General features: G+C 41.2%; 1 protein-coding gene across 5 annotated transcripts in view; it reads right to left on the reverse strand.

The window, feature by feature from the left end:
• SH3D19 (SH3 domain containing 19) overlaps positions 1–26499 on the reverse strand; it is a 96701-nt gene that overhangs the window by 30737 nt on the left and 39465 nt on the right. For 2 of the 5 annotated variants that reach the window (XM_066632239.1, XM_066632237.1), the window contains exons 3-9: positions 19177–19217; positions 15615–15655; positions 14239–14281; positions 12824–12971; positions 12414–12621; positions 9502–10500; positions 3013–3123 (exon numbers count right to left, since the gene is read on the reverse strand). In XM_066632239.1, the coding sequence (XP_066488336.1) occupies positions 3013–3123; positions 9502–10500; positions 12414–12621; positions 12824–12971; positions 14239–14281; positions 15615–15630 (1525 nt within the window). In that variant the 5' untranslated portion in view covers positions 15631–15655; positions 19177–19217. Of the gene's footprint in view, positions 1–3012; positions 3124–9501; positions 10501–11367; positions 11390–12413; positions 12622–12823; positions 12972–14238; positions 14282–15614; positions 15656–18003; positions 18106–19176; positions 19218–26499 lie in introns of those variants that run through there. The other 3 variants (XM_066632238.1, XM_066632236.1, XM_066632240.1) reach the window with 3 other exon arrangements.

Consider the following 26499-nt stretch of genomic DNA (forward strand, 5'->3'; position numbering starts at 1 on the left):
TCTCTCCTGTTTGTGACAGGAAAGTGAATATTGGTGAGCAGGTAATATCTGAATAAGGAAAGCTTCTGCTTGTAGCCATGTTGCTAGGCCCGAGTACAAGGCCCCAGCTGTAACCAATTTCTAATTAGTGCATACCAGGTCTGAGAGAACTGTGGAGGAGGCCGCTTCACAAGGCCCTCAGATATTGTACCAAGCTACTAAGTGGGCTCCAAGGCCATCTTGATTAACAACAAGGTACAGCTGTGAACTTATCAGGTTGGGAGGGGGGATTCCACCATGAGTAATGAGGCTTGTGGCACGTTCACCCCTAGAACTGGCTGGAACCGAGTTCTGATTGGTGGATGGGTCAGCAGACCTATAAAGGTGAAGGAAAAGAGCTTTCCGTTGTTCTAGCTTTGTCTCTGGTTAAAGGGGGCCTGAGCTTTGACCATTCTGACAAGATGGATCCGCCCTGACAGCAGCAGGGATGGGTCAGACTTTGGAAGTGTAAGACTTTGGTGAGTGATAGTTAGAGCTAGGAGTTAGCTCTTTATTGTTTTAGTAGTGCCGAGTATTGTATTGTATTGATATGCTCTATCCTACAAGGCTACCAGGATTGAAGACTCTTACGGTTAAAGAGCAATTGGTAACTGGAACTGGAGAGGCCTGAGGGGTGTTAGGTGGCTGTATGGGTTTATGGCCACCTGATTACTCCTAAGGGCAATAAACAGATTACAGGACCCTCAAGGGAGGAGGTCGCATTGGATTTCACACTGTTCATAACACAGACCACCGCTTGGACTGCAGGCTTGTAATTGAAGCTTAGAAAACAGCAAGAATACTCCCTAGAGAAGATCAGGTGTAACCCAACTGGACACAAATGTCTATCAGTAGCAAGGGTGGGAGCAACTCGGTTGACTTGGATTTGAGTCACGAAACCATATGCTTTTTGTGACTCGTACAGACCTGAGTCACATGTGTCAAAAACTTGGGCACTGACTTGGAACTCGGGGGTTTTACCCTAAAAATGAAAAGACTTGAACAGACGAGTCAAGACTCATTTTTGTGTGTGCTTGTGACTCTGTTTAGTGTGTGCTAGCTTGCTTTTTTTGGCCGCTTCTGTGACTCGAAAAGACCCCACCATTTGTTTCTCGAAAAGACTCATATTTGAGTCAAAATGACTTAAAAAATGGCTCTGAATGAGTTGTAATGGCCACTCATTATGACTTGTAGGCAGCTCAAGTCAAGAGAGGTAGAGACTCGGGACTTGACTTGACACTTGGTACTGTGGCTCCAGCACATCCCTACTCAGTAGCTCCCCACAACATTTTTACATTGCAAAACTAATTTCTCTCTACTCCCCTTGCACATCTTGCCTTTTTAGTTTGTAGCCTGATGGAAAAGGTTGGGGTATCTTTTTCAATGATGTATAGTACCTGCCATCAGCACTGCATTAATTATTTTTTTAAATTGATGTGAGCTGTTTTGGGAGATATATTTTTATCCCACTTTTCAGACAAAAAATTTATTTTGTATATATAACCATACATATAGCCCAGTTATACTGACTGAAGATTTACTCAGAGTCTGGGTTTGTGCAAATAAGATATTTCAAGGTATGCCGTAAAGGCAATCTTACTTGTTTAAGAACCAGTTTCTTCAGCCTCAGTCAGAAAACTGGCCTTACCGCACATATAGTAAGAACCTAGCCCTGGGTAGACCTAAACTATTAATCTGATTATCTGTGATGACTCTTCTTGGTGGAGCCACTCAAATATAATGTCATATTTTTTGACAACATTTCTGCCATAGTGTGAGCACTTACAAAAATGTGCAGCAAGAAAAGTATTTATTTTAAAATATTCCTTTTATGCACAAAACATGTTTAACCTATGAAAGACATATGGAGAGGCAGGATGGTATTTGTGTGGTATATTTGTGTTGGGACAGGCTTGGTGCCTCAATACATAGATAACCACTGACTGTTGTTACTTTTTAATGGGAGGAAATGTACTCTGTACATGTTTGTTTATTTCACACATTCCAACAGATGCACACATCTCAAACTCATCTCAAACATACTTCCACTTATTTTAGGATAGATGTGCCAGTATTTCTCCCTTCCACTGTTAAGCAAGACAGGGATAATAGCAATCATTGGGGAGAAAAGCATTCTAACTAATAGGAAATAGACAAAAATCAAATAATTACACTTTGACTGTTGTAACACATACACAAACTGGTCTTGTGGCTCTTCTCTGTAATTTCCTAACTTTGTGGGATTTCTCCTGTGTTGAGACACAAGAATAGTCAAGTTTGCAAGACATAATGCAGATTTCTGAACATTGTGTACAGATTGGACAACAGGGTAGACTTGCTGCCTGTGTCTTAAGTTAACATTATACATAGCTGCAGATTTTAATCCAAGTCAAATCTCTGTCAATTTTTGGTAGATTTATTTATTTATAGGAGAGCTGAAATAAATCTGTAAGAACAAACCTAAATTGCATGCTGGAACAGTCACAGCTGTGGCACTGAAATAAAATGTTGCTATAAAATTCAAGCACTGCACACATTTAGAATAACATTCAAAACTGCAAATTTTAAATTTCAAATCTGCAGGAATATTCATTTCAATGTTACTTTACATGACAAGTTTGATAAATACATGATTACATGCTTTGATTTTTATAAAGACAGGAAGCTCAGACAACTTTGGTTCTACCAGTGTTGCCAGCTCCAATTCTTCAAACCATTATAGTTTGGGCGCCCTTAAAAGAGACACACCTTTTTAGGGGGAGGGGGGGTTAACAAATGTGTTTTAAAAAGAAACGTTGCACAGTTTGGTGGATTTGAGGCTCTAAGGTAATATTGAGACCAAATCTTTACTACTATTTAACTGGCTAAAAGCTACTTCAATACTTCAAAAGTAAGTTGCTATAATGAATTCATTCAATGCAAATCATGAGAAAACCACACTTATCAATTTTTTTCCAAAATGCAACGTAAGAACATTAAACAATAAGGACTTACATTTGGTTGATTTTGCTGGAATTCGGATCACAGTAGGCTTCCGTACCACAGTCAGCGGCTGAACTTCCTGTTCTTTTGCAGGTTCATTTTTGGAGGATAAATTGGCAAGATCTGAAGAAAATACAAAATTCAGCATCAATTTTATTCTGTTCAAGAGAAACAGAGATTTGTTCATTATGGAAAACTTTTCTTCTTTCATGCTGAAGGGTAGAATCTCTGTGACAAAAATGTGAAAGATGCTGTACTGAACATAGCCATCTTGAATATATAAGTTTGCATGACGTAGATTTACCCCAGAGGCTGCCCCAACCCTTTGTTTCAGAGTGCCTAATGAAATTATCATCTATTCTCAACATACCCCTTTGAACTAAATCAGTTCTTTCCCAATCAATTCACCTATAGAAAACACTGCACACTAGGGGAGTACTGAAGATCACATAAGTGCACTGTCCTATGCACGCCCTGTATAATATTCATCACTATTTCCCATTTGGAGAAGGACAATTAAAGATAGATAACTTGTGGGCATCCAAAACCGCATGCGTTATGGTAAACTGCTGAATAAAATTAGAACAGAAAGAGTACAGTATTTCACCAGGATCACAACACTCATTTGCATATACAAGACCTCCCTGGCTGGCATGGCCCAATGTCTTCACATTTCTACCTACAGAGGGCTTTAGATTTTTTTTTTTTTAAAGCTGTTAGCCAACTGCTTATATATGCTAGTTTCTTCTCAGGAGTTTCAAGGCAGCTTTTTTGACTCCAATAGAAGATCACAAGGAAATCTTTCAAACATATTTCACTGTATAAAACAGCCCTTGTGAAAGTAATCAGTAGCTGAATACATGCATGTATGCATACTTTCATGTTTACCTATCCATGAAAACTGTAATTTTCCTCTCATCTCCTGGTCTATACAGCTATTGCCTCACAATCAGCATAAATTTCATAATCTTATTAGTGTCATTCCTGTTCCCCAGAGCTGGATGGGTGGCAGAAACTGGCTGGCAACCTGCTGGCAACACTGCTTTGTATAAGGGGAGTAACAGCCTATGAATTTTTAAAACTGTTCAGCAACAGTCAAGGCATGGTTTGAGTGCAATTCATAACAATGAGAAAGTAAAATTACTAATGCACTCGCTAAAGACATTTCCATTTCTGCAAACTAAACTGCACAAGGAATTCCAAGGTCGGTGAGAATTTAATATTTTCTTCCAGCAATCATGGGAGTCTGAACTTTGCACAAGCTGAAATTATTACCTTTGTGAACAAAAAAAGCATTACTGCATAAAGCTTTCAGAGCATAAAGACTGAAGAGGGATAGCATGCAATGTGCCATTTTTCCTCAAGATTTTTTAATCATTTTTAGGTGTTGTCCCTAAATGTATATTGCTATACTGACATTAGTTATTAAAGCAATTGATAAAGCATTGTGGTGCACTATCTTGCACCATTTTGGCACCACGATGTATAGGGCTCCCTTCTCCATACTGCCATCTGATTTATTTGCAGATGAAACATATTCTGGCTCTGATATAAATGCATATCATCAAGTCAGCAATCTGGTTAGCATACCTAGCATATCTTGCCTAAGAAAGAACTGAGGAAGGGCTACAGCTCAGTGGTAGATAATCCTGGACTAAACAGACCAATGTATGACAATACTGTATAAGGGCGCAATCCTAACTCACTTTCCAGCACTGACATAAGGGCAATGCAGCTCTGAGGTAAGGAAACAAGCATTCCCTTACTGTGAGGAGCTTCCATGAGTGCCACCCAACTGCAGGATGCAGCACACATCTCATTGACACTGCTATGCCAGTGCTCGAGAGTTGGGCCAAAGGCAGCTTCATATATTCAAGGTAGTAAAGTTCTAGTTAGAATAGCAATTTTCAACCACGGTGCCATGGTACACTGGTGTGCTGCACATGGTCTGCAGGTGTGCCACAGGAGTTTGGGGAAGGTCATTTATTAGTAGAGCAACTGGGGGATGTGAGCCTCCTACCATACGCATGATATGCCTTGTCAATGGTAAAAAAACTGATAGTGTGCCTTGACAATTTTAGCGCCTTGTCAGTGTGCTACAAGATGAAAAAGATTAAAAATCACTGAGTTAGAAGTACATACAGCCAACAGAATGGATCAACTGTGTCATTTAGCTCAGGCAGACTCTGTCTATACCAAAGTTGTCAAACTTGTTTCATACAGCGGGCCGAAGTTAGCTTTCATGCTGCCTGCTGAGTGCTAGAAGTGACAACATTAAGCAGATGACTGCCAAAAACAAGTACTTTGTTCTCACATAGAAAGTCATTAGCTGCAAATGACAAAGGAGAAAATGTGCAAATCTTGTTCATATTTTCAAAATATGAGCCCAAATATAATACCAGGAGAGGTCAATTATAATGGGGGCTGGATAAATGCTTCCAAGGGCCACATTTGGCCTGTGGGCCTTATGTTTTGACACCCCTGGTCTATGCCATCATTTATTTTACTTAAATAACCTTGCATTCTCCAAAAACCGTCCCTCCCCAAGCTTACATGCAAGTGAATTTGCCCATGCTTCAACTCACAGTCCAGAAACACACACATTTTTGTGAAGCATTTGTTGTTAATCAGTCTATTCTTGGAAGGTAGCAGTCTCATGATTTCCATTTATTTAACTTAGAAGAATTCACTTTCTTCACCTATTCTTGCTGTAACAATTTGAATAATTTCTGAGCACATCAAAATGCTGCTGAATGTACATGCTTACTTGAAGGTTTCCCAACAACCACTCCTAACTGTTTATACAGTTTTGCACACTTTGAGTGTTTATTTTAAAATGTGAGGGGGAATTCTACACTGCAAAAAGTGTGCTAATAATGCAGGCCTTCCAGGCAATGAAAATCTGACTTCTCTTTTGAAAACCAATAAGCACAGCCATAAAATATAATTCAGTGGTTCTCAAACTTTTTAGCACCAAGACCCACTTCTTAGAATGACAATCTGTCAGGACCCACTAGAAGTGATTTCATTATCTTGGAAGTGAAGTCATGGCCAGAAGTGACATTATCGAGCAGGAAAATTTTAACACCTCTCCATATGGCAAAATCAAATCAAATTTAATTAATAAATTAAACATGTACAATAAATTTAAAAATTCATTTACAATAAAGAACAACCCTCCTAATTCTTCCAAGTAGTCGCTGATCTGTTTAAAAAAATTTCCCAAACATCCCAAAAGCTGCAATCCTATCACACTTTGTTTTAATCACAGGCAGATTAACACAGGGCAAGTGGGACAGGAGGGTCAAAAAGGTGGAGTGGTGCCGCATTTCATATATAGATTAGAAATTAATTACTAAATATGTGCTTGCAATAGATTCACTAGTCATGTATATATTACATTGTGTTAAAAGCATGTTTTTGAATAATGGCAAATTATACAATGTGCTCTTTTTTGTCAAATCAAAATTTTAATCTATCACACCTTTTCAAAGCAGCAGGATTTGCTACGTATAGAAACTACTGCTCCAGTTGTTTCATGTTAACTTTTACACTTCACATAGTGACAAAATTATAGTCAAGTCCCCTCTGCAAAACATTTGCTGAACTTCTTCCACTTGAATGGAAAAGGTTATTGCTGGGTCCAAGTTTCTTGAAGGAAGAGAACGGGATGGAGAGTTAAAATGTCTGTTTTTTTTCCTCCAAGATGAAGAGTCTGTTCTTCAAACCAAGTTTAATTTCTTTGAGAAAGAAGGTCAGCCTTAATGAATGTTTATTTGAAAACAACAACAACAAAATTGGCCCCATTAGGCTTTAGGTACTGATCTCTACCTATCAAAGAACAATCAACAGTTCATTTCCTGCCCAGGAGCCAAATCCTATCCACTTTTCCAGTGCTGGTGCAGCTGTGCCCATGAGGCATGCACTCCATCCATCCTGTGGTGGGGATGCAGTCACAGAGAACCTCCTCAAGGTATGGGACCATGTGTTCCCTTGCCTCAGGGCTGCATTGCGGCTGCACCGGTGCTTTAAAGTTGGATAGGACTGGGCCCTTAATCTGCTATATCCTCCCTTAAATCAATAAAGGAAATTGTAGTTAATCAAAATTCTATCTAGTTTTTCAATACATGAGTTATAATAAGCGCATTTCAGTCCTTAAGACATCATTAATGCAGCATTGCCTGTGACAGCTATGCACTATTACCAGAATATATCTACAACCCACAGAACTGAAAGCATTTAGTGGTAAATGAGGCAAAGAGTTAGAACAGCTTTTTCCCTTCTGTTTTTAAAACACATTCGCTGCATGAAGGCTAGACAAGACTTAGCGTAACAGGTTTTTCTTATAGAATTCATTAAAATTTTTGAACAAGATGGTCCTTATGGAACATTCTGAACATTTATAAGACAATTTCTATTCTTAGAATGTTACCACCACAAATGAAGGTTATCAATTAGGTTTATGCATCCAATATTAATCCACATTTATTTAGCTATAGCAGTGTGTGATGTGCTGTGACAATGAGTTAGCCATGACAAACCGACAAATCCATTAGAAAACATAAACAACTAACATAAAGTCAATTAATGTCAATGGGATTTAGGAATCCTAAATGTCTTTAGGATATATCCCAGCGTGCATATAAACACTTACTGTAACATATAGACTTGAGTCAATTCCGTGGAAACAACGGTATATTTTCAAAACATCTGTTGGTCCATCACTGAATAAGTTTAAGTGTCACACAATACAGTTACATGCTCATAATCCTGTACTTTCCACCTTCAGATCTGTAGCACCAGAGACTTTCTTCCTTGGTCAGCCTCATAGCTGATTCTGCTGCAACTGGCAGAATGAAATCCTGCAGGCAGAAGGCCCCAGAAGGCATCTCCAGGTAGGTCTGGGAAAGACCCATTTGAAAGAGTGGAGTGCTGCTGTCAGTCAGTGTTGGTGATATTTTACTAGACAGACATGCGGCCTGACTCAGGACAAGGCAGCTTCACATTTTCTCCAGGATAGCAACTAGAGATCAACTACAGAGTCAGTTCCATTCATGTGTTCTGGGTGATGTGACTGGTTGTAAGGGATCAAAATGAAGTCATCCCAATCCCACGACCAGGCTAACCAGAAAAGGCATGAGGAAGTAGTGGCTTCCTGAGTGTATGGAGCTGTGGGAGAAAGGGAGCAATCCTTTAAAAAATATATACAGATATTGCAAATAAAAGTGGACAAACATACTGACAATGTTTGTTTAAGCTGAAGGTCTCGTACTACTAATGTATTATTATCTCTTGTAGATCAACGAGTGTTCCACTGTTCCATTTAGCACATTATATATGATAGTTGTGTTACATATATATGAGCACCCACAATTCTTGTGCTAGAAACCCTTGTATTGAGTCACTTGTGGATGGTGGCCAAACACACATTAATAGGCAGGATCAAGGTTTAAGTTGCTAAGAACAACAACTGCTTCCTTTTAGTATTGTCAGACCTTTGAGGTTGGGTGCTGAGATAAGGTGTTGTCCAAACAGACAAGGTCAAGTCCAGAACAAATAGATCAGGATCAGAGGCAGGGGTTATGGTCAAGTGTTGGGTTCCAGAGAAGAGAAGAGAGTCAGATGAGGCTCCAGGAATCCCATGTTACTGATGTCACTGCAAATGCTCATAGAGGCAAAGGTCAGTGTAGCAAAGTACGTAGATAAGAGACTGAGCTGCATCAGGACTCAGCACTGATGGATCATAAAGCCCTTCATGGTTTGTATCAAGGTTATCTGAAGGACCATCTTCTTCCATACATTCCAGCCCAATCTCTTAGGTTATCGGAGGGGAATCTCCTTCAAGTGCTGCCTTTATCTCGAGATAGAGGGGTGGCGGCACGGGGGCGAGCCTTCTCTGTAGTGGTGCCACAATGATTGAATTCCTTACCCCCTCACTCACAGCTTTTTAGTGAGGGCTCAAAATGTTTGTTTAGTCTTTGTGTGTGTGATGCGTCATCTGTCTGCCACGTCTGTCTTTGTATGCCCTTATTTTGTACTTATTTATTGTTGTTTATATTGTGGTTGTATTTATTTTTGTTTTAGTCTAAAATTGTAAGCTGCCTTGGGCATCTGCTCCAGTTAAGGAAAGGTGGGGCATGCATGCATGCATGTATGTATGTATAAATGAATGAACAAATGAACAAACAAAATATCAAACCAACAATTCAGGAAAGTGAAAGGAAAGGTTTTTTGAACAAACGCCAAAAGCAGATACAATAGCTACACTACCTGAGAAAGGTTTGAAATACATTATTTTACTGATGATATATATTCAGTTTGTTTACTGGAAAGCTTGCAGTCAAACACTAAGTCAAGATTATACATAGAAACATTCCTCTGGACACGCCACAAATGATACATTCCTCAACCATACCAATATCCCTATAAAACAGACATAAATACATCATACAACTTGGAACCACTCTTACACATATGCCTTTTTCTTATCTTAAATCTTACCTGATTCTGAGCAGGTACGTTCTTGAACAGCTCCAGTTGAATTAAGGGGTAAAACATCATCATCGAAGTTGATGAGATCTCCTTCACCAGATGGTGTGCTCTGCAATGGGGTTGCTGCGAGGTTGCTTGCAGGGGTCTCCTTCACTGATCTGAAGGTATTTGATTGATGGGAAACTACAGAGATCTTGGGAGCAGCACTTCCTGGCTTCAGTGGGAGTATAGGAAGGGCAGGACTCTCAAAAGAGAAGGACTTCTTGGGAACAAGTGGCCGAGGAGCAGGAGTGGGTGATTTTCTATGTCCTTCACTGTTCTCTGAAGCTGATCTGCTCCCTGCATTAAACAGCCCATTGCTACTACTATTTTTTACAATGCCTGGTTTGGGTTTCTTTGGCAATTCAGGCTTGGCTAGAACATTGCTCCCAGCTTCCTGAGGCTGCAAATGTTTTTCCTGGGAGATAACCTTGAGTTTGCTTTCTGTCCATGAATCCCAATCTCCTGAGACTCTATTCAGCCCTGGCTTTGGTGCCACCACAGGCTTTTTTGCACTAACTACAGGCCTAGGGCCTAATGATCGTGGAGAAATGTCTGGCTTTTTTGTTAATCCTGGTGTTTCTGAATTAGACTGTTGTTCAAAAGCTTTGATCCGTGATACTATGCTGCTTTGGCTTTTATCCATATCCATACTGTCCATCACCACAGAACTTTCCCAAAAGCTGTCATCTAGTAGAGACAGCAGCTCTACTGCTGCTGAGGATGTCTCATTTATACTCCTTGACTGGTTTGCTTTGTCCTGATTGTCTTGGGTGTTATTTTGAGGTTCTCTAACTGCAGGTTTCAGATTGCCTTTTGATCTTGGTTTTGGCACTGGGCATATCACAGCATTAGGCTTCTCCTGACATGTCTGCTCTTCCAAGACAACCAGGAGTTCTTCATTTTTGGAAGGATTGCTGTTCAGCAGAGATGATGAAGGTCTAGGTGGTTTGCGAGGAATTTGTACAGCTGGGAAAATAAACAGATGCCTTAAAAAGCATTCCACTGCATGTGTGCTTGTCATGAATATGTACAGTTTAGGCCTAGGTTAGCATATGAAGCCTGAACCAAACTAAGTGTGTTTGAAGCACCAGCTAAATCACTGATCAAACAAAGGAACTGATCAGAATGACATGGTACCGTTAGGATGGCATGATAGGGACAAGTAGCGCTGTCATGAATATGTACAGTTTAGGCCTAGGTTAGCATATGAAGCCTGAACCAAACTAAGTCAGTAATGGAGAAGTGGCTAGCAGTTCCTAGCTGCAAGACTGTGAGTAAACAAACAAAAAGATTGTCTCTCCTTTGCTGGCCAGAAAGGACAGACAACAAGAATTACAACACACTGGAATGTTTAACACCTCAGTAGACTGAGGGGCACCTGATCAAGCAGAATGGAAAGTAGCTATGGATCTCCAGTTGGGAGGGATAAGAACTAGGAGAGCTAGCAACCAGACCCACTCCGAGAAGGTTCTGTCCTCAGAAGTTTCTGATTGGACAGTCTAAATAAGTATGAAGTCACCTCAGTACTATTAGCATAAGAAGTATAATAATGAGTGCCCCAAGGGGCGTGTCCAGTTTTTCTTGGGCAGAGTTTTTGTGTGTAACATCCTGCACACTTTGAGCTCCATTGTCCACCATGGGCATCTGGCCTCACAGGTAGCCTGGAGCTAACAGATCTACAAGAGTAACTGACCCAGGTGAGAGATAAGTATTAATAGAGATAGCTAGCTAGCTTTATTATTTTATCGCTGATATGTTTCCTAGATGTTTATGCCTCTAGCATTTGCTGCCTAATGTAACCTTATGTACTTAATAAACTAAAATCTCTTTTACCAAGTTGTTTCATGACACACCCCTTGGGGCACTCAATAACTTCCAGGGATGACAACAAACCGATTATTGCTTAAGATATATGACTTAAGATAGCATTGCCCACTATCATACCCAAGAAAGAAATGAAAATGTTTTAGTTAGCAGTCCAGTTTAGTTAACAGAAATCACAAAAAAACACACCCAAACCAATGAACCCTTCACAGTGGCTGTAGCAAGAATTAATACTAAGTTATCTCAACCGGGGTGGCTCATTGATGAGGCTGGGTGAACAGCTGCTTGGAACAGCAGGATGGTGGAGGTAGCAAACTGGCGGAGGGCGGCAGTGACCACAACTTCTGCCTGCCTGCCACCTTCCCTAGACTGCTGCCTGACTGGCCACTTCATCTGGCCGCTGCCTTCTTTTCTTGTACTGTCCTTGAAGATCACAGCAGCAGAGCAGGAGAAAGAGGAGCTGCCACCTCTTCCTTTCTTCCCCTGCTGTTTCTTCTAAACTGGCTGGGTGAGAACAAAGCTGTGAGAGAAACAGCACCATTCCCAAGATCCTCTCTGTCTGGCCATCTTAGAAGAAGCAACAACAGCAGAGGAGGGGAGGAGCAGGTGGTGACAGTAGTGAAAAGAAGGGGGTGTGGTGGTGTGTAGAAAAAGACAAAACAATATGGTGAGCAGTGAAATTTGGCATCACTTTGGGTGCCTGCTCAGCTTGGACAGCACTTAATCTCAACCAGAAATATTTCTCTTTAAAACATATATGTTACTTGGATACCAGTTAGCCATTTTCAGGTCTTTCCATGCCCATGTCTTTAAATCATTAATTACAACTGGTAAGAAATGTAGATCCTGGAGATGAAAGACAAGGAGGATCACATGCAATGATAATGATACTCTCCCCACAATAAACTGTTCCAGGTTCTGTTCCAAAAACAAAGTTTACAAATTGTGTGATCCAGGCAAGGACTACTTTATTCTAGATATGGACCAATGTTAGGCCACTTTTGAGGGCTCCTATAAAAATGACAACATTTCTGCAGTGAACATTTACACTGTACCTGAAGTGGTTTCGCATTCATGAAGAGCATGCAGATTACTTTTCACATTAATTCCTGGCAAACCACTGATTATCTCTTCTGGAAAGTCAGTCTGTGTTGAAGACGTAGCAGTACATCTGGAGTTAGCCGCACCAGTGGCATTATTATTACTGGTTGTGTTGACTTGCACTTGATTGATCTCTTTGATTACCTGCTCATATGATGGTGGCTGCAAAACAAAAATGTGTGTCACTTCCTTCTGAAACACATTATTTGTGTTTGTGAATTAATGCATCCCCATGCTCCCATTTGTGAATGCATACATCCCCATCCTGGTGACAATGTATTCAGACACTGCAATTGTATCACCACACTGCTGTGGTTGCATTAAAATCAGGCTCAACCCAGGGAGAAACCCTGTGCCTGCTCACCTCCGCTGGAACTAGTTCACTTGTTCTCCAAGAAGCCTGGGCATGAGGCGACTGAAACACTAGCCCTTGCCGAGGGATGTGAGTGGCACCTGGAAACCAGGAGGATGGCCCAATTGGCTCAGCTGCAACTATAGTGATTTCAGGACGTCTGAAATGAAAAGGAGAAAAAGAGAGGGGATCATGTTAACTGAAGTCGTTTCGGGAGTCCGGACAGCTGATGGGTCTCATGTTGCAGGTTGGGTTTGAGCTGAGTTCCATCTCCAGACAAGCTGAAGATCACAGTCATAGCTCAAAAGATTAGTTCTGAGTATGGAGCTCAAAAGTAGAAAGCAGCACACCCTCTGTAAAAATGAACAACATTGATGGTGGTCAAAATCTCAAGTATTCCAACTAAGGGTCCAATCCTAACCAATTTTCCAGTGCCAGTGCAGCTGTGCCCATGGGGTATGCACTGCTTCTTGTGTTGGGGAGGCAGTCACAGAGGCCTCCTCAAGGTATGGGAACATACCGGTGCTGGAAAATTGGATAGGATAGGGCCCTCAGGCATTTCCTGTCATCCGGGGCACATGCAAAAGACAACTTGAAGATCTGAAATAGGAAGCCAGATGGAGACAGTGTTTTCAAATGTGAGAGCAGGAGATAGAAAGACAAGACAGGGTGCAAAAGAGAGTGACGAAGATGATTACTGAGCTGGGGCACCTTCCTTATGAGGAAAGACTATGGCGTTTGGGCCTCTTCAGCCCAAAGAGATGCAGGTCTCTTGTTATCTGGTGTGCTCCCTGGGGCATTTGGTTGGTGAGATACAGGAAGCTGGACTAGATGGGCCTATGGCCTGATCCAGTGGGGCTGTTCTTATGTTCATATGTTCTTATGAATAAAGTGGAAAAAAAGACAAATGTCAGAAGTTGAAGAATACACAGTCAGGACATGTTGATGCAGATTTAGTTGCTCCTTAACACAGCGTACGGCCGGTGAAGACAATGATCCATAAAAGGCTATTCTCTCACACAATATTTTCAAAGTATGCTTGCCAAGTGGCAGATTTAGGAACAGGTGGTGGTTCTTCCTGATTAATTCCAGGTTAATAAGCTGGAGCAAAAGTTAGTAAAAGCAAACACCAGGAAGCAGCTAACATGGTTTAAGCTGTAGAGAGTACTAATTTTTCCACACCAAGGCAGTTAATTCAGTCTAGTACCTACTTTAAAGGAAAAAGGGGTCAGTTAAAAAAATTACAAGACATTGTTTCAAAATGTAATCAGTTTGCCTTGTACTTTTAAAATGACAGGCAGAGAGAAAATATCAATATAGATTTTTAAAAATCAAGATAATAATGACAGTAGGCTTAGAAAAAATTAACTCAAGTTTATTTTACTACCACCCAAACTAGTAATGAACTAGAAAGAATAGCATCATACCTTCTCTCTCTTTGCTGTTCACTGTGAGCAGATGTCCGAGAAGCTAGTTTAAAAAAAAGGGGGGAACAATTTATTTGGACTAATGCTAACATAAGGTTTATATTATGCTTCCCAAATTACTGCCAAATCATTGGAAATCACCATAGCTGGTATCTGATCATCAGCAAATTCATTCATTATAAAATTATAGGAACAAGAATAGTTCAGTGCCTAAAAGCTAGTCCTTCCACTTCAGTTTTTGCATAACATCTCCTTATGACAGGGATTAAAGTATTCTCATAAGATACACTGACTTCCAAGCCACAGTGTGAAAAGAATACATCTAAAATTGGTTCATAGCAAAACTCAAGTCTGTGTCCAAACAAGAAGCATTACTAAAAATGTAGAAGCAATGCTCTGATGAAACTCAATGCTTGTGTTGGTTGAGCAGGTTGAATACATCCATATATGCTGGAGCAAGTTCATTTCAGCTGAGGAAAAGAGCTACATACACAAAAAAATATGCACATGGAGTTGCTCGCAGCATTAAAATCTCAGTATGCATCTCATAGTTCCCTTAAAAAAGAAATTGTTGTAGAGTTTGGGATGCACATGTTTTAATATAGTAGATCAATATGGAGGAGGGAATATTCTTCACCTATTCTTTTGAGCCCTTTCCCCCATGCCCTTGTTTGAGAACACCTAAGTTTGTGTCGGCCAGATTGTGTCATTATCAAGAATCCATGTCTGATAGTATCAGTACCAGCAATGGCATGTATTAATGAAGAGATTTGTGCCCCCACTGTGCCCAGCACTCCAGCTATATATGGGTATATTCCTCTAGAGAATGCTATATCATCCAGAGGTTGCTCCCATTGGCTGGTAGGGAGGGCAGGGCAAGAGCAGCTGGTGCTGCCGCCACCTGTCACCCCCTGTCAATAAACATGAGGGGGCAATGCACCAAGTGGGGTCCACTGCAGGGTTTGGCCGCAAGGACTTCAGTAACCTGGCACTGCCCCTCCCATTACCACTACCCTAATTCCAAATGCAATCATAGTATACTTCCAGCACTAGTATTAAATGGGGATGTTGATGCTATATAGTTAGGTAGTTATATATGCACGCATTTTATTAAGTGGAATGAGTCCGTTACAGGATCAACTCAGTACATTTTTATTAGTGTTTATAAAATTTTATTGGAATATAACCCTTTTAATTTGTCTTATATAATCAAAACAATAAGAAATTAACCAGGAGGCAGGTTTGCACAGCAGCATGATTTAGAGAGAAAGAGCCTTATTATCTTATGCAGAAGCAAAACGATGCTAATTATGCCATTACAGATGCATAGCAGCAATCAGGGAAGTGCCAGCTGCAAAGGGAAAGCACAGACATACCTCTTCCACGGGGCATATTTGATGTGCACTATTCATGAGTGCTGAAGGAAAAAATAGAAGGGGTTACAGCAAAGGAAGAGAAAGTGAAGGAGAAAAAGAAAAAAGAACAAACCATGTTAGTAGTAAAGATCCACTGGATTTCCATTGTTAGTTGCACAAGGATAGCACAGTATTCTGTCCTCCCGTGGAAAACTAGCAACTATTTCAAATGTCTACTTAAAGAACAGAAAAATGCAAATTTGACTTTTTGGTTGTTGTTTAAAACAGCAGTTTAATATTTATTTTAGACTAATATTTATTTTAGTCATGAGCTTGAGCTGTCCTTGCTTTAGCATTCCCAGAGTAAGAGGGCGACCATCCCTCATTAACTGGAATTTGTTTCTGTACTTCTAAGTATCATGTTTTACAATCTAGTACAACATGCAAATCACATTTGAGCTTTATCTGCAATGGCACTTAACTTCAGTCTAAAGAACACCGTATTTTCAGTGGGCATCAGCTTTGGGATGGGTCTTTAGGTTTTGTCAATATCTTCTATGACAGCAAATGCATTTGTGGGGTTATACAAGGCTTTAAAAAGCACTTTTTAGCTTTCTCCTTATAGTTTTGTATTTGAGAAGCAGATGTTTCTTTCTTGTTTTTGTCCTATAGCATATCTGGCACTGATTTCAAGAAATACAGTCTAAGAGTTCAGATCCCATCTTAAACCATATGTGGGACGCCACTTTTTAAAAAGGAAGTGCAGCTAGCTACAGGAACAACATTACAGGCGCTTACTCTAGACAGTTCTTTTGCAATTCTTCTCAGGATCAGATCACCGAAAAAGAACAAAAGTACTTGCTGAACCTGCTCAAACCAACACTAAGCATCCCTCCAGGAAACCAAGCAGTATAGAGCAGCAAGAAACTGCAAAAATCTTCTGCTTGGGAAGATAATTTGCCTTTCCTACTGCACCACTTTAAGCTGTGAGTCACCCTCCAAGAATTCACTGACCTTCGGAAGCAGCTTAGAGGAGAGGGGCTGCAGTGGAAAGGGGGAACCAGGAAAGTCTTCCAAGGCAGTGTTTCCACAGTCATTTTGTAGCTGGTGGCTTTATCTGGCAAATGGACTATACACTCATGCAACATCAAATTATAGTTTCATTTTCTTATGGCCCAATCCAACTCCCCATACGATAATGCAGCAGTGCCAGCGTGGCTTCTGCTGCATCCTACATGAGAGTTTTGGCTGCAGGAGGTCTCCACGGGGTAACGGGACATTTATCCCCTTGTCCCAGATAAGCCCCAGTAGCTGCTATGGGGCAACCCAGACCTGCGCCAGTTCAACTGCATAACCCCTGGAAGGTAGATTAGGACCAGGAGGGAGTGCTATTAATTCTGCCCCCGTCCCAGGCTCAATCCACCTCTTCGTCACCTCCATCACCACCCTGAATTGCAGCCTCAGTGTACTTGGTCAGTAAAACTGTCTGCAGTAAACAACTTCCCAAAATCTTAGTTGTGAGAGAGCATCTATTCCATAATGTCAGGAGGTCATCAAATAATCTGACTTGGAAATTTTCTTCCCTTTCTGTTCCGGTTTCTGCATTCTAAAGCGACATCTCTCCGTTCATTTTAAATCATACTTTCCAAATAAAATTGCCGTTATTTGAATGTCATCTCAACTAGCTATTACTGTATGATAATCTACTGTAAAACAATTCCAAAGAAGGAATTGCAACTCTTTTTTTGTTCTGCAAAACATTCATAACTAAGAGTTGCTAGAAACAAAATGGAAAAAGACTACAGTCTTGTTTAGCATCCCTCTTTTTTATGGAGCTGAAAATACTGAGAATTATTTCAAATAGCCCTTGCTGCATATTTCTTAACCCTCAATTGTATGTTTCGAAGGACTTTATCAAGATTAGTAGGTTCAAAGATTAAACTTTTATTTGAATTAAAAGACAACTTTTCCCAGGACACTGAATATTGTTGGTTACTTCAAGGACTTTCCAAAATAGTGATTTTTCTTTACTCTTTTGGGGATAATGAATAAAGTCTGTTCACTAACTCGGGTGTTCAAAACAGCAAATGTGAAGTTGCTTCATCTCTCTTTGTAAGCCAAGTTACTCAACAGCCTGAACAAAGATCCTGCTGCTAATGTAAGTTTTCATAAAGTGGTGTAAAAGAATATGCTTCAGGGTCCTCTGAAATAGTCTTTTATCACTGTATATCAGTCTAATCTCTTCTAGATTTTCCTTCTTTTGACAAATCATCCTTCAACAATACAAGTTCAGATTTAAACATCTATAAATTGCAAAACAGTATTAACAGGACCATGATCCATTCTACAACTATCAATTGGTCAGACAGAGTTTTAGATCCAAGACAATCTCAATGAGAAGAGGACTCACTGTTCTTTTAACGCTTTGTGACATTTGCCAATGAATGTCTTCCCTTTTTCATGCTGAATCTTCCATTAGTTGCAATATGTACATATATTTGTAGTTCTGAATCTAATTTGTAAGAAAAATGCCTTTAGCCCACCTACTGAGCACCCATGGGATGCTAGAAAACTATAAAACTTAAAAATACAGATCTAAGAAAATGCTAGCAACGTGTTACTTTGATGTCAAAACTGCTAGCACAACATGCAAAATATGATCAGCAAGAGGCAAGAAAAATATCTTCTCCACACAAAAATCAAAGACAGAAAAAAGTTTGTGGGGTGGGGGGAGAATTGCACATGAGTATTACTGCAGCAGAAAATAACCAAGATAAAAGATGGGGAAGGTTGGAGCAAAAATGGCTATTAACTCAGAAGTTTAGTGCAGAGAAAGAGAAAGCATACAGTGCCCCTTTCTGCCTAGCAAAATGGACATTTGGCTCCTCTTGTCTTAGACATCACAAGCAGCCAGTAACACTGTAAAGAAGAGAAGGAGAGATCCTTTCTTTGGCCTTTGACTTATTTGTATTGCTTGTTTTTGTTGGCCACTTTGAATTTTCCTGTTGGGAAAGAAAGCTGTGATATAAATAAATAAATGAAAGCTTTCTAAAATCCTGCAATGCTCTTGGTTTTGTTATATTTAAAAGTATCAGGGAGCAATTGATATGGGTCAAGTTTCATTTATTTGACAGAAGCAAGCATTTTGTCCAAAGCAGTATTACACGATGTACCATCAAGTATTCTGAAGCTAAGTCTACATACAATTAATCCATTTTGGCTGCAGTTCTAACAAAATTCAATAATATTCAGTTCAGTATCATTTAAGCATGGTAACAGAGGTGTTTTATTATTAACATGAAGCAGCAGGATCAGTGCATCACATAGGAGGATGATAAGATACTATGAAGCCTAAGACATGTACAGCCCAAAGCACAGGTAAGAAAAATGTTAGTTTTTCAAAAGCAAAACAGCTTGTCAGCAACTGAAGTACTAGTCATGGCTGAACATACTGCAGAGAAAATAAATGCATCTGCAGTCTGCTTACTGAAACTATAAACACTTGTCTAAGCATTTTCTCTGTTCATCAAGATGTTAGGCACCTGCCCAAAAGGTATATAAAACAGTCTGGAAGCATACTTACTCCTCTTGATTGCTGCTTTAATGGATGACAGGGGGCCTGGGCTTGAGAAGAAAAAAAGACAAAGAACATCAGTATCCGTTGTCCAAAAAGATACAACAGCTCTCACCATACAGAATTCTTCTAAAAACAGAAGCTAAATGCCTGTGACCACCTAGTACCCGTTAAATTGATTGTTTCATGCCGAAGTGAAATCACAGTTGCATTTCTCATGATAAAAGAGTTGGTCTCAAACTAGGGATCCATCCACATTGTAATGGAAACTGGAACATGACCGAACTCGATGGTTAACTGCCAGTAGCTCTTAAAAGTAGGTTTATTTCCTCTGCATTGTCCATTTCAATTGTCTGCTGAAACTGACAGGTTGGAGTGATAAATGTATAATGAAAATATGCTATCAGTACATGAATAAATATAAACGCTCTCACAAATGAGAGCTCCTTCCCTCTACAGCGCTATTTCTGAAGGCCCACTTGAACTTCAGGAGATATGTTAAAATCGGTCTTTATAGGTCCACTTTTGTGGGGAAGGGTCACGGGATGTTCAGCAGTGACAGAGGAACTATTTACTGTAAATTGTTTGGTATGGTACTTGATTTTATTTTATGCTGCCTTTTCATTGTTGTTGCTGTGGCTGATTGTATTGTGATTGTTGTTTTATCTTACTTTGAGCCATTTTGGGTTGCCTTAATAGGCAAGAAAAGCAAGACAGACTTTATTCTTTGACAATAGTTTTTTTTAAGGGTACTTAGCTTGGCTTCTTCTGGGCAAAGAGCATTTTTACTGTAAACCTGATAATATGCATGTTTACTCAGTCCTCAGACTGCTAAACCCAACTGAGACCAGTTCCCAAGTGAGTTAGTAACAGCACAATCCTATGCATTTCTACTCAGAAATATGACCTATTTAACTCAATAAGACTTACTCCCATGTAAGTGTGTATAGGACTGCAGCTTAAGTGCAGCTTAAGCTGCAGTCCTTAAGTGTGTTAAGGACTGCAGCTTCATAGGATTGCAGCTTTAAATGTTTTGATACCTGAAAGAACAAACTGAGCAATATCCTTGCTTGTGATGACTTCAGCACAGCTACAGTCTATGATGTTTGTTCCTTTGAGTACGCCATTTATTATACAAAAAACACAATTTAATTAGATCCCAAGCTCCAATACCTAGGGAAGCAGGCTTGCAATTAACCACTTACCAGACTACCTATACATGTGAAAGCTGCCTTCAGGTGACCAAGCAAATAGAAGGAAGAAAGCACATTCATTTTCTTCCTCCCCCTCATTTTCCCTTCTCACCCCTTTCTAACCATAAAAATCTTCTGGGGGTAAAGATAGAGCCCACAAATCTCTTTTTCCTTCTGCATTATGTTCAATTACTCCTATAATCTTATCCCAATTTCTGCAGAAATTGCTATCAAAATGCCGCACTAATTCTACTAGTTTCAAATCATTTTTTGTTTTCGGGCAGATGAAAACTGCTGAAGAATCACTACACAGTATCCAAGTGGATAAGATTATCAGAGAGAGATAAGACTTAACAAGCGGCACTAATAGATTCCAAATAGTTATTTTTTTTTCCAGGTATAGCTATATTTTCCATTTACTATTACCTTCAAAAGTCCCATCCCTTTAATGTCATTAAAAATGATTTAGAACTACTTTTTCCAATAAAATATTACATTTTCATTAAACTTCCCCTGTGCCACAAATGAGTACGGAACAAAGTTATAATTTGTCACCATTGCCCTTACAAGCAAAAGCATACTCTGTGCACCCTCACAGAAAACATCTGTACATGCATAATACTTGGTATAATTTTATTTACAAGTGACTTGCTTGTATTCTAACCAACAACCACCAGTAGCACATCTGCTTGGATGAAATCCCAATGTTAGCACCTGAACTATAACTGGGGGAGGGGGCGGCTTAATCAACAACCATTTCTGGGACAAGAATTTCTATGTTCCTATGAACATTTCTATGTTCAAGTAATTATAGCAAATTGGACTCAATGCCTGATGAGGACCGTATGACTCCAGTCATTCACACAGGGTCCTTGCTAATCAAAAGGTTGAATTAAGAATTTATTAAATTAAGAACTTATCCCGTTTCCAAGAAAACTCTGAAATAATAGCGAAAGGTGGCGAGGTCCTACACTGGCTGAACTTCTGGCTCTGAAGTAAAGATGATAGTTGGTTGAACACAGTTTGGTCTCGCTGCTGGGTCCCATAAGTACCAGCAGACATTATCTCAGGTACCACTGTTGGTACCCATACCATTGGTTGAGAAACATTGGGTTAAGCTAAATGGAGGGAAGGGGGCATGGGTTCCTCCCTGCGATTGGGTACCTTGGTTCTGACCAGGATCTAAATTACAGGGAAAAACTTATCAAGTCCATTTGTGGATATCTCCACCAGCCTCTCTGAATTACAAGTTCCTTATGAACTTCTGCTTGCCATTTAATGAATAGTAATTAGCACTTTAAATGTTTGTGTAACAGAATGATCATCTGTGAAAGTGCTTCAAATATGGTATCCCCAAGTTAGTCTGAAATGGTATCATGCACATTTCCACCTTGGGATTTGACCACGTTCTGTTCTAAGCACAGACCAGAGCTGAGATGTGGACAGGAATTTTTAAATGTCTATCCTCCTATTGTCAACACCTTCAGTCATCATTCTTCTCTCGTGTGCCTCAACGGGCTGCTCACTCCCAAGCACTAGCCAAGACTCAGGGGACAAACTCTGCCAAAACATCTGTTGCTGTTCACACTGTGAGGGAGGGGGTTAGCCCTCTGCCTGTATTGGCTTGCGCAGGAATGAGTCATTTGGGTGGTTTCCTGGCCCTTCAGCTTTTGCTTCGTTCGAACTATGAACCCATGTAAACATTAGCAGCCAACCAGGTTCATAAGCATTTTATATTTTGTTCCATCACCTCCCCACCACCTTATGAGGGTGTTTCCACTATGTAGCAATAAATCTATGAGTGTGCATTATGATACACTGTCCTTCATGGGTGTTAACTGCAATCTACCCTGGTTAGCTTAGCTCTTTAATACAAGTTCACACAGAGGGATTGATGAGTTTGAGGTTTCAATGTAATGTTTAAAAGCTCATATAAATCATACGCTGTCAGCCATATCACTACTGTGTAAAAACAACAGTAATCAGTGGGATAAAAGCTTTAATTAGACACCATGTGTATGCACACCAATATAATAATGACAAAGAATCCATGCGCACATTAATAAATACTTGGAAACAGTAACACCATGCACAGTTTAAAGCATTAGCCACCAAATTAAAGCGACAACTGAGAAACAAGAAAATATTTTGGGCAAAGGGTCCTCCTGTGGCACCTCAAACATTTGTATTGTGGTATAAACCTTTGTGGGCATTTATCTTAGAGATCGCCTACTCCCGTACAATCCGGCTCGTCCTCTTAGGTCATCAGAGAAGGCCTTTTTACAAGTGCCGCCGCCTAGGGAGGTACGTGGGGCGGCTGCAAGGGCCTTCTCAGTAGTGGCACCAACGCTATGGAACTCCCTTCCCCTTGACTTAAGAATGGCTCCCTCTCTTGAGACCTTTCAGCGAGGCCTGAAGACCCTTCTGTTTAAACAAGCCTTCTGAGTTCTCGGCCTTTTAACATCTTTTTAACATCTTTTAATATTTTTTACAGGCCTGATTCTTTTATGACTTGCTGCTGCTCTATGCTCTTTTTACCTATTTTTACTCTGACTGCTGTTTTTTTTATGATGTGTTAATATGTTTTTATTTGTTTTTTAAATTATGTTTTTAATATGTTGTAAGCCGCCTTGAGTCCCTTCGGGGAGAAGGGCAGGGTAAAAATAAAGTTATTATTATTATTATTTATGCATCATCATCTAAATATGTTCACAGGGCCAACTCTATAAAACAAACCCCCCTTCCTTTGTACTCTGGGTAAAACATTAGATTTTGAAGGCGCCACAATACCCTGTTTTGGCTGGCAACAGATTAACACAACTACCCTCTGGAATTTGTCACTATAGATATTCTGAGATAGTTTAAGATGAATAGAAAATCAAGACAAGCTTTCTATATGCAGCTACAGCTTGTTGGATGTAGCTGCTGACTTATACCCTTTGCAGCTATTCCCAAACCTTTTCAATTTCTGGCTCTCTTGTTCTACAAGGCCAATGGTCACCAATCTCACAACCACTGCTTGACAAAAAGGTGGTCCCCCGTTCGGACTGGAGCTTACCATTCCACCTCTGCACTGCTTGTATTCTGAGTAGATCTAGGCACCGGGACACCCTGGGCAGTCTCTTGCCCAGCATCCCAGAAGCTGTGCAATAGGACGTCAGGGAAAACGTGTCAGCCCAGAGCTTTACCTAAGTTAGCACCTAATCTAACCTGAGGGAGGGATTCTAAGGTCCAGCAAGTTGGGGCACAGGAGCTAGGTGAGGGCAATAAAAATAAATAGTAACTGCGTACAGTGGTCTACTCTGAGCAGGAGCAGAGTCCTACTTGTGAGTAAGAGCCCAAGGTACAGGCACTTGGGAAAATACGTAAATAAAACAGAGGAGGATAAAGTGGAAAGCAAGTTTTTCTACTTGGTTTAAATTAACCCTATACTTAACCCAAGTTAAACTTAATCTAAGTTAGAACATAATCTAAAGCAGGGGTGTCCAAAGTTTTTGGCAGGAGGGCCACATCGTCTCTCTGACACTGTGTCGGGGGCCAGGCAAAAAAAAAAAAAGAATTACTTTACATTTAAAATTTGAATAAATTTACATAAATGAATATATTAAAGATGAACTTATATGAATGAATGAAGGTCTTGAAATAGCTCAAGGCCTATAAAAGGCCTTGCACAAAGCAAGGCTGGCCTTTCCTTTGCTGCCACTGATGCCTCACAGATGTGAAACAGCAAGCAATGGAGGGAGCCCTCATCCCACAGCTCATGTGAGAGGTCAAACAGTCACCCTCATGCTGAGAGCAGTTGTGTTGGGCCAGTGTGGGCTCCAACAAATCTCCGGAGGTCCAGAGGCTCACTGGAGACTGGGGGCTCTCTGAGGGCCGCATTGAGAGGCTTTGAGGGCCGCAAGTGGCCCCAGGGCCGGGGTTTGGGCACCCCTGATCTAAAGGTTCAGTAAATTAGGACACAGGATCTAGGTGAGAGCAATAAATAAATAAAGGTGCACACTTAATAAAAGCAGGATTTTAGCAGGGCTAAACAGGATTTAAACCTTAGCGTGTAAATTCTGCCAAGCCAAAAAACTCTTAAACCAGTGCAGTTTAAACTCAAATAAAAAACCAGCTTGAGGTTAAAAAACAGTCCAGCCTCAGAGAACTGGAGGGTAAGTACCTAGGAAGGGCCAGTTCCCACCCAGCCAGGGCAATTTAGCATAGTCATTGTCCTTCAGGTCATAGCAATTGATCTTTAGGCATTGATAAGAGCCCCATTAGGCAAATCCAAGTACCCCATTCAGGGAAATCTCACCTGGGAAGACCAGCCCCTTATCAGTCAGCAAGGAGGGGGGGAGGAGGGCTGGCTAGGAGTATAAAGCTAGTGTCTGTCACCATGTGAGCCTCTCTGCAGAAGTGCGTGTGGCCTCTGGGAAACCCAGTGCCTTGGGAATAAAGTGCCAGGTAAGGCACTGTGAGTTTAGCATCTGTGCGAGTTCAGCAGCAGGGCGAAGAAGCCAGGGCCCCAATACCACCCTTTCTCTTCCCTTGAGAAGAGGGCTGCTAACCAGAGTAGGGTTTTTAAGTACCCCTAAACAAAAAAACTATGCAGTCAGACAGCCAGCAGCAGGGCGGGGCTATCCAGTGTTTTGCATCGAGTGCCACATGTATGACTATATGCCTCTGGGACATGTCATGGGTGCGTCCTTGGTGCAAGGAGCTCCAGGGACTCAGGGAACGCGTCCGCTCCCTTGAAGCCTTGGTGGCTGACCTGGAGAAGCAGAGGCAGACAGAGAAGGACTGTTGGGAGACTTTTGGGGACGATCAGGTTTCGTCCCAACCTCAGGTGTGCAGCTCCTCAGCTGCCCAGGTGGGAAGCCTCGGGGCTGGAGGACGTCATCCTGGAGAGGAGGGAAACAATCTCCTAGGGGGGCCCCTTCTCCAGGGGACAGGCCTGTATCCAAATGCACTCAGGATACTCCTCAGTGGGGGAGGGGGCTTCTTAGAGTGGGGGATTCGATCATTAGAAACATAGAGAGGGGGGTTTGTGATGGATGTGAGGACCGCATGGCGACTTGCCTGCCTGATGCAAAGGTTGCGGACATCACTTTTCGTCTAGACAGGCTGGTAGATAGTGCTGGGGAGAAGGTAGCAGTTGTGGTGCATGTCGGCACCAACGACGTGGGCAAGTGTAGCTGGGAGGTCCTGGAGGCCAAATTTAGGCTATTAGGTAGGAAGCTGAAAGCCAGGACCTCAAGGGTAGTGTTAACCTGTTCCACACGCAGGGCCAGCTAGGCAGGCGAAGATCAGGGGTCTCAATGCGTGGATGAGATAGTGGAGTAGGGAGGAGGGGTTTAGATTCGTTAGGCACTGGGGAACGTTTTGGGACAAGCAGGGCCTGTACAAGAGGGACGGGCTTCACTTGAACCAGACTGTTGGCATCTAACATTAAAAAGTTGGCACCTAACTTTAAAAAGTTTAAACTGATCTCTGGGGGAAAGCCGACAGGAGCTGAGGGGCATCCGGTTCGGGACTCCTCATCCCTATGGGATGAGGATGGGGAGGTTAGAGAACAACAAGGTAAAGGCAGAGTAGGAGAAGAAATTGGGAATGGTAGCGTGATGGGATGTGATAGACGGTTTGGCACAATGAGAGGATTCAGGGATAAAGGAACTAATAAGCAGCCCATCCTGGGGCATTCCATGTACAAATGCTTTTATGCAAATGCCCGAAGTCATTATGCAAATGCCGAGCAAAGATGGGAGAACTGGAATGTCTGGTGACAAGGGAAAACATTGACATAGTGGGCATAATGGAAACCTGGTGGAATGTGGAGAATCAGTGGAATACCGCAATCCTAGGCTATAAACTCAACAGGAGGGACAGGGAAGGGCGTGTTGGAGGTGGGGTGGCCATTTCTGTTAAGGAAAGGATAGAATCCAGCAAAGCAGAGATTGAAGATGGGTCCGACTCCATAGAATCTCTATGGGTTAAATTACCAGGCCTGAGGAGTGATGTAATACTGAGGGCGTACTATCGTCCTCCAGACCAGAAACTGGAAGGGGACCTTGAAATGAGGAAACAGATCAGGGAGGTGACAAGGAGGGACAGGGTTGTAATCATGGGGGACTTCAAATATCCTCATTTTGACTGG

Source organism: Tiliqua scincoides, chromosome 6 (genome assembly GCF_035046505.1).
Source record: "Tiliqua scincoides isolate rTilSci1 chromosome 6, rTilSci1.hap2, whole genome shotgun sequence".
In the NCBI taxonomy this organism is placed as follows: domain Eukaryota; kingdom Metazoa; phylum Chordata; class Lepidosauria; order Squamata; family Scincidae; genus Tiliqua; species Tiliqua scincoides.